We start from the raw sequence: 19,473 nt of genomic DNA on the forward strand, positions 1-19,473 counted from the left end.
AGCATACTAATGGGGGAAAACAGCTTAAAAATTAATGCTAAGTAATTTTAATTTTGAAAAATAATGAAAAAAAGGATAATTTTTGCTTAAATTTCGTCATTACGGCAACAACCACGGTGAACAATGTATACGTAAATATACAGTTTTTTTAATTTGTATTTATGTTTACACTTATTTTGCATGCAATGAAGCAAAATAATTAAGAAATATTCATATGTTCTTGAGATATGTCAAAATATATAGTATTAACTGCATATTTTCCTATTATTGCATCCGAAATCTAAGAATAAAAAGTAACAATTCAACTTCTAATTAATATTTCTAAAATCTTCTGTTTCAGAGCATGCATCAGATTATATGAAACATGCATAGAAAGTATCATTTAGTTATATTTACAAAATTGTGAGTTATGGCTGTTACCATTGGCAATATTTACTGAAAAACACATTTTTCAGAAAACAAGTTTAAAGTTTTCATAAAACAATTTCTTAGTGAAAAATGCATCCCTGATAATTAAAATCCCCTTCTTTTTAATTGACACCTTGTTTGTATTTTCACAAACATTGCGCTTTTTCTTTCAAACAAAACGTAATTTTTTTCTTTGGGTTTTTGTAAAACTTGCGGAATGGCGCCAAGAGTCATGATTTTGTACTTTATCAAGTTTTAGAATTCCCTGCACAGTGTAAAATTCAGAACACACAGCTCACCTTGAAAATGCTTCAAGCAAACCTACAAATCCATCATTAAATAACATTCAATAACAACACTTGTTATTTAATGTTATTTAATGACTACTCCAAACATTAATGTTCACGAGGAACAATTTGCAATAAAATGCCATTAAAACGTTCTTTGATATTTTGAGTTTTGCCATGTATGCACTTTTTAATAACTCTTGTTTATGTAGTCAACTCCATATATGTAGGTTTAATTAACTTCAAAATATATGTTGATATACCAGAGGTTTTTGGCTGATTTTTTTCTTTTCTGCAATCGCACATTGATAGTTGCACCAACTCGTTGATTGAGGAGGGCATTGGCTTCGAAGAAGAGCTGCAATGGAACAAGCAGCTAGTACAGCCTGCTGCATCTCAATTAAGTTTCCAACTTTACTTCTAATTGCAATCCCTAATTCTGTAGTTTATCAATAAGAAGAACCAATAAGTTTATCTTTCCCTTTCAATCCAGGAGTGGAGTTTTTTATTTTTCGTAGTACACTACTAACCCTTTTCTGTACATGTCCAATGCATTCCAGTTTCTTGACCGAATCTTTACCATATATATTTTTCACAATTAAAAACCCCTTAGAATCTCCATCCTCATAATACTCCGTGTACTTCAGCTTTCGTAATTTAATAGATCATTCAAAAAGCGAATAAACACCAACTACTTCCATACCCGAAGCTGCTTCTTTATAATTTGCAGAATAATTATGTTACGCTATATATATATATTATGAACTATATGTCGTGCTGAAGATTGCATTCCATTTTGTTTAGTTTGTTGCAAATGATGCAAAAATGTGACATAGCCTTCAAATCAAGACTGTCAACGCTAATCGACAAAGCAGTAACACATTCATTCAACGTCGAATACCCTCTGCGCCAAACTAAATACGAAATTAAGGGGAAAAACTACCGCCAGATTCTTAAAATGTATTACAAAATATCTTACAACACTTACAACATCCATACTTATAACACTTACAACATCCATACCTTCTCCAGGACTCGAATCCGGACTCTGGACCCCGGACCCACTAATATAACTAATCATTACACCAATCAGAGCGGCAGTTTCATTTGACAGGTAGAGCTTGGAGCAAGGCCAGTACTTGTGCATCCTTCTAAGCATATTAGTTATCGCCGGGCTTTGTTAACTGTTAAGCTATCAGCCTGGCTGGAATTCCGCGGAAGAACAGCTCAAAGGGGGGCGGTCCGTGGCATTCCCACTCTTCTTCCCATACTATCAATCTCTCGAGAGGATTTCGGCTTACCGTGTATTTTGAGTGTTCATTTAGTGCATAAATATTTATACCCTTACAAACGTCCATGCCTTCTCCGAGATTCGAAACGGCAGTCTGTGTCACTAACTACTGTTACATTAAGGCAGTAGTTTAATTTGATAGTACAGCACTGTATTCTTTTAAAACTTATTCTAGCCCTTTATACTGAATAGGGTGTAAAATAATCAATAAACGGTATGGCTTATTTAATTTTTTTTAATTCTTTCTCTTTAATGGGTTATATCCGCAGCTGACGGATAATAGAAACTGACGGTTAAAAGTGTGACTGATAATTAACTTTCTGTTGCATAAAATTTTGAGAGCTTATTGTGTAGCACTTAAGTTTACTTGGACAGAAGAGAAAAATCTATAAAATAATAAGTAAAATGTCACTTGGAAAATCCATACATAGAAAAATAATTAAACTAAATATGCTTATTAAGATATAACGAAATGATATGTCATATATATTTATTTAGAAGTATTTTAAAAACTACTACTTTTATAAATATAAAAATAAATTTTAACCGAAATTATAAGGACGCATTGTGATTACACGAAAATATTTATGCCACCTTTATGAAAAAGAAAAAAAAAAAAAAGGGGGGGGGGAGGAAAGAATGCAGAATATTTTAGTAGAACTTGAAAGTGAATAAGCTTTTTCCGTTAAAAAATTTATATGTTTTGATAACAGTATAACTATTGAAAAAGAAGGTATTGGAGAAATAATGAAAATGTAAATAATTCAACAATTTTTAATGGAAAATTTGGCATAACGAGATTGAAATCAAAGAATTTTACACAGCATATCTGAGCTCGTGTGCGGAAGATTATTTCACGTCTTCGAATACCTTAAGGGCAAGCATTGTAAAAATTCCGATAATGAGCTGGGATGTGTTTTTTGACTGTTCTGCGGTAATAAGTTATATATTCAGGAAAGGTTTGTGATTCTTTTTCGAAAGATGTAAAGATAAGTAATACTCCTTGAATGCCACCTTGTTAGGGCTCGCGTATTTATACGGTTTTCAAAAACTATATACATTTTTTATTCATCAAGACTTATGTGCAGGTAATGCAATAGGGAATAGATGTCTTAACATTTTTCGCAGCAAGATAAGTACTTAATTTTTTTTTAATTTCCGAAAGCACAATAACTTTAACTAAGTACCAAATTAATATACACACTGTAGAGTCATTATATTTTTGGAAGCAGGAGATATGAAAAATCAGCAACGCCTTCACTCAGCGTGCTGACCACTACACTACGAAGACCTGCTAAGAAGGCGGGGAAAATGCCTTATATACTCCCCCTTTTTAAAGGGCGACTGGGGTTTAGGAGACCCAGTTGTTAAATACTGGGTGTGGAGAATTATCATCCACCACCCTTTTAGTTCGGGCGCCACTGTAGAGTCATTATGTATTTTGGAAGCAGGAGATATGAAAAATGAGCAACGCCTTCGTCGGGAATCGAACCACGAACCTCTGAAATACGCGCCCAGCGTGCTGAACGAAGTGCCCAGCGTGCACTACGAAGGTCTGCTAAGAAGGCGGGAGAAATACCTTATAACACATTTTTCACTATAAAACAGATTTAAAGAACGCAGTGTGTATTTTAATGCTAGCAATTTCATCGCACCGCACAAGTTGCCGATTAGTGGCTGAGTGATTAAAACCGGTTAAATCTCCTGGGTAAAACTAGCATGATGATGGAATGCATTACAAGATTACATTTATTTATTTAGTTCTTGGCCCTTTAAGCAACAAGCATTAAATTACATATGGAATTAAAGTGATATATGTTAACATGAAGTTAATCGAAAGTATATGTCAGTTCGCAAAACAGTATACTTCATACTTGAAACTGAAAAATAACTTGAATTGCTTAGTTTAGGGGCACTGACATCAGTTAAAGTCATGAGTTATAATAAGTTTATAGGCTATTGTTTTTAAACTGACAGTCTTATTAAAGATGCATTTTCCTTCTAATTACTTAGATTCAGATAATAATCAATACTCTATAAAGATTTCTGATAGGGATTTGCAATTATTCAAATATACAAGTTAATCCTTATACTCACTCTAACATCACGAAGGGCACTACTATTGCGGAAAAAACATCACTAATATTCATCGTGTTTTTAGTGTGCTACGATTTATTTACCTGAGTTAAAAGTGACAAGAAACTAAAAAAGAAGAATCGTCACATCACTTTGCGTCTGCGTTCGTCATCGTCTGAGCACTCATTTACATGGCGCGTTATGGTTGCATCTTTCAGTTATAGTTGCAGTTACAGTTGCACGGTCATTTCCCACATAATTCGACTATCCTACATAGACATCTGTTCTCAGATGACAGGAGCTAACAGGTAAATTTAACATATAAAATGCACTAAAGCTAAAGCCCTATTAAGGCAGATTCTTGAAATTAGCTTAGTAGTATTGATTCGTCCAACAGTTTGTTTTAATATTTCATATTTTTCTTTAGAAGCCATGTTTTATGCGCTTAAGAATGTTAAAGCAAAAGTTATACAAGCAAAGTGCTCACTTGCAATCCTCTTGAACATGATTGAACATTGCTAATTCATAATCACTGATAATAGGAACGCTATACAAAGCACAGTAGGTGGAAACCGAAGCATTGATATATGGAGCAGGAGCTTTATTTTCTGACACCAAAAACTGTAGAAGAAACATCACTAATACTCACCGAGGTATTACGAAAGTGCGATTTATATACATGAGTTAAGAGTGATAAGAAAAAGAAAAGAAGAAAAATTATACATCTGAGTTCATCGTCGTCTGCATCCTCATCTAGATGGCGCATTACGAACACATCACTCGGATACAGTTACTGTTGCAGGATCATTTCCCTCATATGAATGAATATTATCTGTCTACAAACAACATGCCAATTATGTATTCTTATCTGAAGATTTTAATTTGCATTTTGTAGGTAAATAAAAGTTTTCATTCAGAAATAAGCAAGTAAATCAAGTCTAAAATTCTATACATTCATTGCACGAGTCCGTCTGGAACTTAGAGCCAGATTTAGGGTTGGCTTAGTTATAACATAGGGGATCTGATATGAAATGTCTGCGATTCAAAAAACTAAAGTTTAACTTCGTTTCTTACAGTAATTTCTTTACTTATTTTATGTGACTCTAAAATTTACCCATAAACCGTACTTTGAAAGACTGGATTAGGATAGATTGTTTGATAAAGAAAATAACTTAATCCTAAGGATCACACTCCCCATCAGAAGGGATACCTTCATGGAGGAACTCTTAAAGGAAACTTGTTAGCATTTATGTTGCACTGAAGAAATCTCAAAAATTTTATAAAGCAAGCTCATTCAGTCACCAGGAGCAGAGGTCAAGGCAAACTGCTAATATTTTACAGCTTTAACTCTGCGCACCAGTCAGCCAAAATATTTTTTTATTACCAAAGCGAGAAGTGAGATGACAAGAAAATGTTTGACCACTGAATTTTATCTAGTTTTCTCTAATTTATTCTGCTTTTTCGTTCATATGTACTTAACAGTTTACATTAATGTATTTATCCCGAAAACATTTACAGAAAAATCATTATTTTCGAAATAGTGTAAATTGAATAAATATCGAACTGACTGGCTTAAGATATTCTTCAGAAAATATGTTCAGCAAAACTTCAAAGAAAAAATATACTGTATTATTATTAATATTTATAAACATCGTGCTTATTGATATGATTCCAGAGCTGCTCGAAACATTGCGCTGGGTTTACAAAGCTTTCGTAAAAACATTTCCATGTGAGATGATATTGTATATCTTAGTAATTAGGAAATTGAAATTCTAGATGTTTTAGCAAATGAATAAATGTTTGATTTTGACGTAGAAATATACATGAGAAAGTTATATATGTAACTAATGAAATATATATAACAAAGAAAGGAAATGACTCTACATAATTGGTTTAAAGATTTCCTTTCAGTTGCTTTGCAACGCATTGGTAGCTTTATTTCTTGTATTATTCTTTAGCATTATTTTTTTAAATAGATTTTTAGCTCAAAATAAAATAAAAATAAAACAAACATAAACTTGAAAGCTTTCAGATTTTACATTACGCTCAAAGAAGCATTTTTTAACGTTTTGTGTGTTACCTTTATTTATTAAATATCATGTTCTTCGCACTTAAACCACATAAAATTCAATTCAAAAGTAATATCACAAAATATTTAAAAACAGCATATCTTTAGAATTTCTGACAGACAGTCTCGCGCCCTGGAGGGAAAAAAAATTTCCCCAACACAATGTTGCCATTGTTAGCTTTGAAATCGTTGAACTTGTTAATCAGAATTTCATTAAAGCTCTATAAAATATGAAACAGATAATAAAAAAATTCGGAATTCAAAATTGGGTCTTCCACTGCCCATGTTCGGGTGGAGGATTACGTTATTCAAAATTTGATGGCTCTACGTACTGTCATTTTTTCACAGTGCGACAAACATGCATACATTCATGCAGATTATTCATTACTTAATTTCTTTAAATATAATACAGGGAGATAAAATTTGGTGGCAGCAATCTGAAAAGTGATTCAGCAGCTCATAGTGATTCAACGCAAAATCCCGTTTCGAGACTAACAGACCTTCTGAGCTAAAAAGGGGGTCCTGTTTAGCTGTTGATTATAGATTAGTTTACGTTCCCATATTTACAATTCTCCGACAGTCAGGCGAACTCGTACGTATGTTATTCTAAAAAAAAAATTGTAAGCGCAAGGTAGAGGAAACCAAGATAAGCAGATTTTGCAATGCAAATTGTATGTTGAAATGGCGCTGGGAAAGGTCTGGCACGTAAGGAAGGTGTTTTATTATTTATTATTATTTCGCCTATTTCACTTCTCAATGGACACTACAGGTCAGTCATGTTATCTTGATCGTTGCACCAGCAACCTTTTTTTGGATGTTACCAACCTTATTATTAATAAACAGATCTAACATTAGTGTATTAATTTTGTTGGGTGCTCCAACTTAGAATGTTTTGGGTCTATTAGTATAAAATTATCAAAAAGGGTTAATTAGTTTAGAGATATTTCCATATATACATGATTGGAGGCTTCCTGCCTTTACATTTCGTCAGGTGCCTAGACCTGGCTATGTGCTATGATTATGTTTCTCTTAGAATATACATATTCTATGATGGTTCTGACGCCCTGCTGTCTGTAGTAATCCCGAAGGTCTTTGAGGCTCTGTGATCCCTGGATCTGAGGAAGGGAGGCTGTGATGGAAGAAGTGAGTGTACAGTCGTGGAGGTAATGTGAGACGTCTGCTGAAGAAGTTGAGGCACGGCGGGCGCATTTGACGTTTTGATGGCAGAACCTGCTGAGGTACACGGGAAATCTTCCGTGATTTGCAAAAGCTTGTTGTAGATAGAAGTCTTTAAGACACAATAACACACCGAATAAATACTAATTCAGAAGTCAAACAACAAAAATCAGCGTTATATTTACAAAATTTTCACAGGACTAGTTTCGATGGTTTTACCGAACCACCATCCTCAGCTACAAAACCGCAAATGAACAAGATAGGAAATAATGATTAGATAAGATAAGAAAGCCTGGACAAGAATAAGCAACTGGCGCTATCTGTTGGCGAAACCAGAACTAAAACATAATTCTTTAAAGGCCGAAGGTAAATTTGGATTGGAATTAGGATCGTTAACTAGAACAGAAAGATTTTTATGAATGTGAAATGCCTCTAGAAAATCCAGTTCTCCGAGAAGGGAGACTGTATGAAGTTTCTCATTAAAACGCACGCTTATGTCCCTCCAGATCGTTTGCAGCATTTCCACCAGCATGTCTAAATGTTTTTAAGCTCTGCAATACACAAGAACTGAATTTAAGCGTTGTACCGGAATACTACAAAACATCATTATTAGGCAATTGTTTTTCATATACATCATTGCCACATTAAGTAATTAATATAATTTCTTATCGTTAATTAAAAATTTCGTGCAGTAATGGTTAAACGGTATAAGGTTTTTTGTGACGAACTATTGATCGGAGAATTTTTACACCGGGATATTCCGTACGATAGAACAAAATTTTATGGATTTGTATTGCTTTAAGTAATGTTTGGGTAAAAAGTTGAATTCAGTTATTCATGTACTGAAAACACTGGCATTTACCATTAATCTAAACATCACAGAAATTCGAGTATAAGGCTTTCATGGGAATGGTGTTTTCTAGATGAAATATTTTTTTTCAGTGTGAAAGCATGCCATATTATTCTGGTTGGAATCTATACAATGAGTTCAAAAATAGATACTAGATCTTTAAAAGAATAAAATGATTTCCGAAGATATCCAAGATATGCATTTTATTGGGTACAAATCGATCGCATGAAAGTTCCGAAAGCAAATATCAGTTCTAAGAAAATACCATTTCTACACCAGTTAAGTAGAAAAAACTTAAATATCAGTTAAGTATAAAATATGCAGAACAGCAGACACGTTTCTGTAGCGACTTTTAGAAGAAAAACAAATACGTAAAATATTAATATATCATTAAAATAATAATAGTGACGAGGAATAAATATACGAAATTTTATAAAGTAGTTCTCTCAGAAAGCAAACATTTCGCTTCTGTGTGGACATCTATTCTTGTCTCGTGGGTTAAATCAAACTGTTACAGGTAAAAGAGAAACAAATAGCAAATTGAATGCGTCATTTGAAGAATATCATATATAGTTATATGAAGCTTGGCCAAATTTTACGTCATTGCTCAATAACACAAATTCGAGATGCTGATTAATGTACGTAGTCATCTTTCAATTAGAGCAAAGGTAAAGATCTTTGATTCTCATTAGCGCTTCCGGTCGTCCCTTCGGATGCGAGATCATGATGAATTGAGTACGGAAAGGAGATTTTGGCATATCAAGTTACAATTTCGATGTGATACTTTGAGTAATAAATTTTGTTTTTCTTGCATTTGCACAATATTAGTGTTGCACAAGTCGTTTCGAAATCAAAAGTATAAGAGATAATGAATCCTGGAACAAAAATGAAAGAACATATGTATTTAAAAAAATGGTATGTTAATTGAAAAACAATGTAATTATATAAGACTGTCTAGTTATATCTAGACCATGTAAGGAGAGTAGACCGTAATAAGTCAAACGTATTTATACACTACGGTAGCTAAGTCTTACAATAATAAAATGACAGATGAAAATAGTCTTTATTAATAATATTAATAATTATAAAACATTTTTATTGCAGGTTGAATGGGCTGAGCAACAAATAGCAAAAAGGCGAGTAAAAAGAGAATTTTTATCTGGAGTTACAGCAAATTTCTTGCAGAAAACTACAAGAGAAAATAACAGATTTAACGACTATTTGTGGCCAGATCAGTGGTATTTGGTAAGTATATGAGCACTATAGAGCAAAATCGTAAAAGCTGAATTTACTTAGCTGAGTTTATTCATGAAATTTTATCAACAGTTTATTTAGTATTTTTGCCTGGTTGTCTTAAATTAATTCAAATTTTTTCATAAGAATTAGTTAAATTACTATTTTATCGTAAAGGTAAAATGTATAAGATTGGTTTCACGATTAACTCTTATATCAGTACTGCTTTGAAGTTTGCTTTTTCAAAAAATTAAGTAATTTTAATTGACAGCGAAGTCTTAGAATGTTTTTTTATCACGTCAAAATTTGCAGTTTATAGTTTGTTAATTATGTTTCATGTAGTGATGAATAAAATGAATTCCGATAATATAAATATTAATATATTGAGATATACATTATTACTAAGAGAATAATGTTTTGAAGAAAATTAATACTAGTTCAACTTGAATAACTTGATTTAATAGTCGAGTCTGTTATTCTTCTACCAAGTTAAGTACAGTGGAACCTCTAGATACGAGTTTAATTCGTTCCAGCATTGAACTCGTATACCAAATTTCTAATATCTAGAAACAAACTTCCCCATTGAAATAATGGAAATCTAGTTAATCCGTTCCGCGCTCCCAAAAATCTCATTACCATCTCATCTTCAGTCAACGTACGTGGTGTTTTTCGGAGAATTGTCCAAGTACAGTTTCTTAGCCTTAGCGCAAATGATAGCTTCCGACACCGAATTGCCTTTTAACTTTTCTCGTTAATCCACACCAACAACAGCTTCTCAACATCTTCTAGGTGTTTTGGACGGTGCTTGGAAGTAACGGTAACTCCTTTGGCTACATCAAGTTTTTTCATTTCTCCCTTCTTCTTCAGAATAGTGCAGATCGTCGATGTCGAACGGCCGTAAATCTTCGCCAATTCCGCCCCTCTTACACAACGCCCCTCTTATGTTTATCTGTGATTCTTTTAATTTCAACAGCCATGGCTTCTTTTTCTTAGCTTCTTTCTTCTTCTTCATCGTGAAATAATTATTTTAACGTTAAATGTAAAAAACAATTAACTCACTAGCACACAAACACGTAGATCAAAGAACACTGAATGATCTGCCGAGGGTATTTCCCGAGTCGAGCCGGACCGCGAAACGCGTCACGCATACCAACAACCTGGCTCGTTGCTCGTTAGAGTCAGTTCTTATTTAGAGACGAATTTTTTCCTCATATTTTCCTCGTATCTCGAATTTCTCGTATATAGAGGTGCTCGTATCTCGAGGTTCCACTGTATTATAACTAGAAAGTTCACAATTCGATAACGAATCAAATAATGCTTTAAATTAAAACGATCAACTAAATTACCTGTGTCCTGTCCAACGTTCGATTCTTTGTTTCAATCCCCAATGATCTTGAGTAATTTTTCTTTGAAGTGTCGAGTTTGATGTTAATTTGTCGAGAGCACGGAAAAAACTAAAACGTTTTGACTGCTCAATGATATCTCCAGAATATCATTGACTGATTTTCGAAAGCATTGTTTGTAAACGTAACCATTATTCAATCGAATGCGACCACACCACATGTGTATTTTTCTCTTCGCTCTTATTTTTTCTTCTCCATTTTGTTTTTGTTCGCCTTTCTGAATCATATTAACTAAGATGCTGATATCACTACAACTATGAAAGCAGTGAATAAAGGAACGGTAAGTATGTAGAGACATTAGGTATTTTTTGAAAGCAGGAAAGATGAAAAAATGTGCAATGCCCTCGCAGGGACTCGAACTTCGGACCTCTCGAACGCGCCGAACGTGCTAACGAAGGCATGCTAAGAAAGCGGGAGAAATACATTATATACTCCCCCTTTTAAAGGACGACGGGGGATTAGATGGCCCAGTCGCCAAATACTGGTGATGGATAATCATTATCCACCACCGTTTTTAGTTCGGGCGCCACTGTAGAGACGTTAGGTTATTTTGAAGCAGAAACATTAAAAATGAGCAATGCACTCGCCTGGACTCGAACCACGGACCTCTCGAATACGCGCCGAGCGTGCTGACCATTACACCGCGAAGGCATGCTTAGAAGGCGGGAGAAGTACCTTACAAGTAATAACGAAAATACAAATAATTAAAACAGGAAATTTATACCTTAAAACCCACTCATCTCATATTAGCTTAAAACTATCATCAAAACAATTTGCAGAATTCCAATCATGAAATTAAAATATAATAATATGACTTACTGATCCTTCTAATTGTATTATTGGAGTCTTAAAATTCAGTTTTAATTATATAAAAATAAAATCTTACCTGATTTCCAAAATAAAATATGTGAAACTTAGGATTTCATTCCAAATTGCTTTACAAATCGTTCCCGTTACCAGCTTAACAAAGAAAAATTAAATTGAAAATTTTGATATTTTCCGGTGTTTTCAAACATTTAGTATTTTTATTTATTAAGAATTTGTATAAACGCTGCGAATAAACATGCCAGTAGAGCAAAAATATTTAATCGAAAATGTGAAACCTATTTTTTTTACAACTCCAAGCAGTAATAACTTTTACAAGTGAAGATAACTGGAGCAAATTCGGATATCTTCATCTATTTACATCTTAAATTTAAATATTATAGTGACTATCAAACAAGCATCGCAAAATGTAACATTCTGTAACCGTGAATATTGTTCAGCTGACTGGGTCTACGAAACACGCATCTCTTTTCCTCTCCGCCTTTTCTAATATAAGATAATTTTTGGAGGCTTATTCGTAAACACATAATTGTATCAAAACAGTATTCTTTCGCGCTAGCAAACTTATCTGCTCGGCATATTTGTAACCGTTTTAGTAAACAGAAAAGGGCACTTTAAACATAAGCGCAATGTGAAATTCTGTTCATATTTTTAATGATACAGAGTTGCGAGTCAGCGGTTCTCTTGGCAGAAAACCACTGCTATGCCTATAAATTAAACCAGAAAAATAATACAGTAGGGCGTATTAATTCCTACGTAAACAAATTAAATAGCTTAATTTATCTTGAATGTAACAAGGTTTAGATTTCTGACAATTAAGAGGTACTTATTTCGCGAATAGTTATATTGGTCACTCATTTTTCTCGTTCGTGAATAAAAAACAGATACGTGTTCCGAAAATATACTTTTTCCACGTATAGGCAACGAAACATTACCCGAAGATATATCCGGTTTACCATAAAATTGAATTTAATACCATTGAAAATTTATACACAGTCCTGGCAACGTAAAAGAGTACTGTAACAATGAAAAAGCCCATGGTAATAACTGTTCTTAAGTTCATAAGTAAAATTAAATTTTGCGCCTTGATAATATAAAGAAATTACTTTGAATTTCACGAAACCTACCAGTGGTTGTGTGCTCGCTGAATATTCGCAGTTCCGCATGGATTCGAATGCCATTGCATAAGCCAGGGATTCTCAACCAGTGGTACACAAGAGAAAAATAAATGGAACGCAAAGAAATAAAGTATTTTTAACAATTAAATTCAAAAATCTCCTGATGAAGAATAATAATTTATGGAAATTTCCTGTGATCGAACTCTAATTGAAGATTTCAAAAATAACACGCTTGTTAACTTTGGGTTGAACCCAAAAGAATGAATCTAATTGTGTGAACAAGAATTTTCTTCCATGTTATATTTGAAAAATAAATACAGAACAAAATTAAAACTGCATCATAATTTACGGCTAAAGCTAAGTGAAATTAAGACCAGACGTAAAGAAATTGATCTCTCTTAAACAGGCCTAAATTTCCCACTAAATTTTAAAATTAAAGTATTATAACTTAAATTTTGTTAATTAAAATGGTAACCAATTTTGTTTACTATTTTTTAATGTGTACGTATTTAATTCAAATAGCGAACAGATTGTCCAAATGGCAGAATGAATATGTAATTTTATAATATTTCTATTGAGGAATTGAAAACTAATCATTATTAAATGTAGTTATGGTACTAAGGTTTTTCCGTTTTTGTTTAGATGGTACGCGTTAGTCGAAAGGTTGAGAACAGATGACATAAGCTTTTTAGTGAATTTCTACATGTGTAAAATGAATGCTAAACAGGTTTTAAGAAAGTTGTAAAATTATTATTTTAAACTAACCGGTTATTATGATTTGGATATGTACACTTTAAGTCATCTTTTCCATATTCCTCACCAGAATGAAAATGAGATAGCCAGTATTTAAACAGAGATTTTTGGATTTTAAAACAAAATTTGTTTCTGACTTCGCGTGCAAGTTAGAAGTTAGTTTCATGCAGCTGTGATAGTTGTAATTATTCGGATTTGCATTCTATCGCTGCTGAAAATTCGGTTTTGATGCTCCAGTAGAGCTACTGAGTCAGCTTATAGTAGTATTTAATTGTGTAATTGCTGTCTACTGTTTCATGTTTGACTTAAATTTGTATGCTCTGTTTAGTTTCATCACCATGAGTTTTGGCTGATACTGTTAACATATTTATGTTCCAAATTCTGTTTAAATAAAAAGGTTATTTAAAAATCTTTCCCACAAATTTGTAGTTACTTCAGTCATAGCGATAATTCACTTCACGTCTGTTAGGGTTTTTAGAATCATTAACATTTCCAGACCAAGTAAAACTCCACAAAGTTCTTGAAGATGACACCCAACACTTTAATTGGGTAGCATTCGTATGCTTTTCGTAAATCTGCTTAAGAAACAATTAAATTGATGTTGATACGTGAGTGAAGCTATAAAATTTGGGAGTTACCTTTTCTCTGTTCTGTACCTATATAAACATTACCAACAAGTAATACAACATAATAAAAAATGAGTACACGATTTTTTGTTTCTTCTTCTCCTGATGTTCGTCCGTAAGGTACGTTTCTCCTGGAGCATGATTCGTAGCGCACTTTTGCGAAGCCAAGATTATGTAAGTGCTTTATTTTCAAACATATAATAATAAAGCAAACAAAGCATCAAAATGTGCATTTAAATAAAAAAGTAAACAAAATTTGAGAAAGCGCGCGTTTTTTCTTTACCAATATTCAGGCATTTTTAATATACAGATATTTTAGGTATGCCAGCTCATCAGTATAATTTTTATCCTTTGATTTCCATTTGCTTCTTCGCCGAAATTTTCTTTCCTTTTCTTTTCTCATTTCTTAGCATGACACCAGGAATTTAGAAGATCTTCCCGAGTTAGATATGAGGACCATTCCAGTTTGGAATATGGGCTATACAGGAAAAGGCATCGTGGTTTCGATAATGGACGATGGTGAGAAATATTTAATTACGTATCCATCTAAAGCTAATGAATGATTGTGTTCTTAAGTTGTGATGATGTATTTGAATACTTTTATAACTCTTGCGGGGTTTTGTATGAAGCTGAAGTTGACATTTAATTAAATTTAGTAAATTTCAACTCTCCAAAAGAATAAAAAATAAGAATTCTTTTGAAATTTTGATTTTTTTTTTTTTTTATTTTATTTTAATCCTTTTTACTCGACAAAATTGTAACATCACTGAGATGGATACCAAATTAATTATAAAGATTTAGGATGGTCAATAACATATTTTGTTTAATTTAAAATAAATAGCCTGTTTATTTACTTTATTTTACTAATGCTTGTTTTCTAATCCACAGGGCACTAAATTCTTCATTTTAAATTATAATGATATTCATGCATTTTATCTGAATGAGTTTGTGAAAATATAACTAAAATATTTTTTCTCCCAAAATAAATGATTTGTAGGAAGATTTTGTTAAAATGGTTTATAAATGCATGCAAAAATATTTAAATAAAGATAAATTTAAAAAGTAAGAAAATTTTTGAGGGGCCGTCAAATTCCTAACTTAATAATTGGTTTCACATGACGTGAGGGAACTGATGATAGCAATTTTAAGAGGAGATAGAACATGGCAAATGTAACAATTCTAGTTATGCAGTGTATGGTGGAATGGGAAATGTGAACCCGGAAACACCGTATATATGAAGAAGATGGAAGAGGAAAAATCGTTTTAAACACGGATATTTACAAGATATAATGTTTGCCTAATAATTCAAATGAACGTTCAATAGTTTCGTGACATGCAGTGACGAATAAGTGATTAGCAGCGTATACTGTGCCCAGCACGTCGGCAGCAACAAAGATTTTTCGGGAGACAGGGTGTTCAGGAAAGCCAATTTGTTTTTCGTAAATATGATCCTTCATTGTTGTGATTTATGTATGGAAGTAGCGTTCGTTCATTTGAACCGATCTAGTAAATACCAAATACTAATTTTTGTAAAAAATCTGCGATTAAAGCGACATTTCTATTTCCATTTACTACCGAATTGTTACTTTTCATATGTCAGTCATATGTTCTCTTAACCCTTAAATTTGTGACAATCCGTTCTGTTACACCCCGTGTAAGAAACTCTAAGGTATTAATGCGTGTGTTTGACAGAAAATACTGTTTTTGACTGTGAAATATCTTGCTGCTAGAGTAAAATTTTAATATTCCTTTATTACTGCGTAAAATTTAAATTAAATTATTTTCGTGACAAAATAATATATTTCTTGGATTTGCGTTCCGCAGATGGTGAACTGAAGTATCTATTAATACAAGAATAGTTATGGAGAAACTACGCTGTTATGATTTACCTAAAGAGACTAGCAGGGACGGCGCTAAGCATTTTGCCGCCGATTGCGATCTCTGAGAGCCCTAAATCCTACTCTCGACGCACCTCTCTAAATTATAAAACTTTTACCGCCTTTAAATTCTACTTCCTAATATTTCCTTCAAATTCTAAAATTTTGCCGTACGTTATTTCTATAAATTCTAAAAATTTTGCTGCTTCTAATTTCCGCCCGGTACAAGTCGCATCAGTTATGCCGGCCCTGAAGACTACTATAATTCATCAAGCATACTTGTTAGATAGACTTGAAATAAGTTCTCATGCCATAGGTTTACCATCTAGCAGGGAAGGTTAAGGTACAATCATATGACAAACCAATACAACTGGTTATCTGCCTAAGAGGAGCTATATATTCGTGAAAGATTTTCTAAAGGGAATTGGCTCTTAACATACTTTCTGCATAGATGCTTCACATAACTCATACTTTCTTCACAAAACAATAAAAGCCGATTTCATCCATTCTGTTAAGCTTTTATAATCAGAGCCTGAAATAATTTGTCAGCGCTTAACGGTTTTACACATTCGGCCACTGGTGCGTCTAGTTGTAATAAGAGAGGAAATTAGAATTACATTTTGTATTAGAAATTTAAATCTTCAAGAGTACATTAAACTCCTCAAAGTATATTAATATCCAGTAAACAGAGAAATGGTCGTGTTTAAGAGGCTCATATACACTCGCTTAAGCGTATTGAAGGCGACACTCGCTTAAGCGTCTTATGTCGATAGGTATAAACACGGAAGTGGGTAGAATGAACTGTATAAAGCATTTTGTAAACACATTTCGAGAAATGAAGAATCCAAAGCTATTACGTTTCCTTTACTCTCTTACGTAAGCACGTGCAGAATATGTTTCTGATTTAGCTTCTGCTTCTAGTACTTCAAAACGTCTACGATGTCTGAAATGTTCCGAATCAGACGTGGTCTGCTGAATGAATAGGTGTCTGGATTTCCGATAAACTTAGATGTGGTAATGGAGATGTTAGCCGAATTATACCCTAATCCTTAAATTTGTTATATATATATATATGTATGCAGGTTATATACATGTATAGAATACAGATGCAGAAAGACTGAGGCACCTCAGTTTCACAATATAGCCTCAAGTGATTTATATGAATAAAGAGAACATGATTTCAATGTTAAGGGAATAGTGTTAAAATTATTTTTTAAAAAAATAATGTTAGACTTTTATTATTTGTTTAATTGCTTTGAATTTTGGTAATACAGTACACAAAACTGATTGCCTTTTTATGAGATGTTAACGAACAAAAAAATTTATTGAATACCCGAGAATTTATTTTCATTGATTAAATATAAGAATAGTCAAAATGAACGTTTTTGTTGAAATCTCAATAACGCTGTTTTTACAATTGCTTTTTTTGTAGTTTTATAGAAGTATACGACAGACAAATCTATGCAGCCATAAAATTCTTTAGTACTGCATTTAATCGCATATTCTCATACCATATATTTGCTCTTATTCATATTTTCAAATTAATCGCGTCGTAGCAACCTCAGATCTCTGTTTACAGATCCTGAAATGTTCAGTTCCGTCTTACGTTCAGCTTCATTTGATAATTTTTAGTTTAATTAAAAAGCAAGCTTTTCTTTTAAATGAGCGCAGATACGAAAAATAAATAAATAAAACCTTTCATTTAAGCATGTGCAGACAAACAAAGTTGTTACAAACCGAAGTAGGTCTGAGAGTCAGCTTATAAACTGAGACATTCGTAAGCTGGAAATAAATATTTGTTTTTAATTCCGCGTGTTATTATTGGTGTTGAACTAATTTTTATTAAAAGATAGTAGATATCTCGCCATTAAAATTAGTGCTTACATCATATTTCGATTGATTCGATTAAAATATTTTCGAAAACAGCTTCTGTTCTATTAAATGGGTAATTATCCAGAGATAAACTTCATGTAGTTATCGTAGCAAAATTTTAACTCTGATATTATTTAAAACAGATATTTTTTGTTTATGTTAGCTTTTCCATAGTGTCGGTTTCTTAATATTTATCTCTTTTAATGCACACTCATTATGCACTCTTAGTTTTACACTTATTATATTGCCATGATAAGTACAGAGGTTGTTTTAAAGAGCCGCGAATTTTACTTATTTGTAAACGATCATTTCTCACAACATAAAAAAGTGTTGTACATTATGTGATGAAGAAAAGATAAAATTTTGTAATATCAGACATTTTACGTATCTGTATTTGTATCATCTTAGCTCTTTGAGGGGCAGGAAAAGGCAATTAACCTTTTCAGCAAAACGTTTGTTTTAGTTACTATATCAGGTGTTGCAATGAAATTATTTGCGACGATTACACATATTTTGTCCAAGACGCGTGAAAAAAATGACCCTTTTTGGTGGTTAGCGTCAGTGGCCACCGCCCACAGAACACATCCTACAAATCAGTCTCTTTAGTACTCATGAAAATAGTTTTTCTCTTTCGAGCAGAGTGCAGCTTTGCATGTGCTGCATTTTCACACTGTTCTTATAGGCGTTTTCTTAGTGCTGCAGAGGGTGCACATCGTCGTGATGTTTTCTTCGATGTCTGATGCTTATTTTTTTGAAAACGAAATGCTGCATGAACTACTGACTTATTTTTCTTGATTGCCATCTAGTGAGCTACAAAAGAACTTCAGAAACAGTTAGTCTTGAAAACCACTCACACGAGTGAGTAAGACGTTCAGTAGAAAAGGTAGTTACTGTAGGTTAATCTCCGCCCTTCAAAGCGATAAACTGGCATAGTGGTAATCAATTTCGTGTCATGTGTATTCTAGCTGCGCAAATTACTATAGATCAGATAGTTAGAAAATTCTGTTAATATGATGGGTAAGACTTCTTGTATCCTGTATCTCTGACTGATCGTCAGAGAAATGAATCGGATTGGATTATTTAGGTTACGCGGAGGCATGCGAAGGTTATCTTTATGGATATCTATACTTTTTGGATGGCAGAGATACCTTTATAGAGGAATGTTTGACTAAAATGAGTTCCTATGCACATCACACTCCCATGCAGATATTTGATCCCGTTTCGAAATAATAGAAATTCTCAGAGGAATATCATAAAGAGTTGGGTATGAAAACCTAGAAGGACAGGAGCACAACAAACGTCATCTTGGGTGTTTCGATTTCTCCAGCTTTAAGAAATAATTACATTCTTATATAACAGTTTGAGTTAATTGAGCATGGGAATATATTCTTCCTTCTGTTCCCTAGAATTATATGACATAGTTTCCTGGTTATACAATAATTTAGCAAACAAATAAAATCTGCTCCTCCTTTTTCAAGCACCCTATATTTAAGTATATTAGCAGGGAATATTACTCCTGTTCAGTACAAGAAGTTCAGTTTAAATTCAGTTTATTGTTTGGAAATATTTTCATTTACATCTGCGGAATGGGAAACAGTTTATTGAGAAAA

The 19,473-nt window shown here is 33.0% G+C and overlaps 1 protein-coding gene across 2 annotated transcripts in view; it reads left to right on the top strand.

Moving 5' to 3' along the window:
• LOC118185696 (neuroendocrine convertase 1-like) overlaps window positions 1-19,473 on the top strand; it is a 172,772-nt gene that overhangs the window by 59,666 nt on the left and 93,633 nt on the right. For both annotated transcript variants that reach the window (XM_035355596.2, XM_035355583.2), the window contains exons 3-4: window positions 9,261-9,401; window positions 14,525-14,633. In XM_035355596.2, coding sequence (XP_035211487.1) covers window positions 9,261-9,401; window positions 14,525-14,633 — 250 coding nt within the window. The remainder of the gene's footprint in view (window positions 1-9,260; window positions 9,402-14,524; window positions 14,634-19,473) is intronic.

The sequence above is a fragment of the Stegodyphus dumicola genome, chromosome 2 (assembly GCF_044657685.1).
Source record: "Stegodyphus dumicola isolate Sdum_Otavi_A_Nest chromosome 2, ASM4465768v1".
NCBI classification, from domain to species: Eukaryota; Metazoa; Arthropoda; class Arachnida; order Araneae; family Eresidae; genus Stegodyphus; species Stegodyphus dumicola.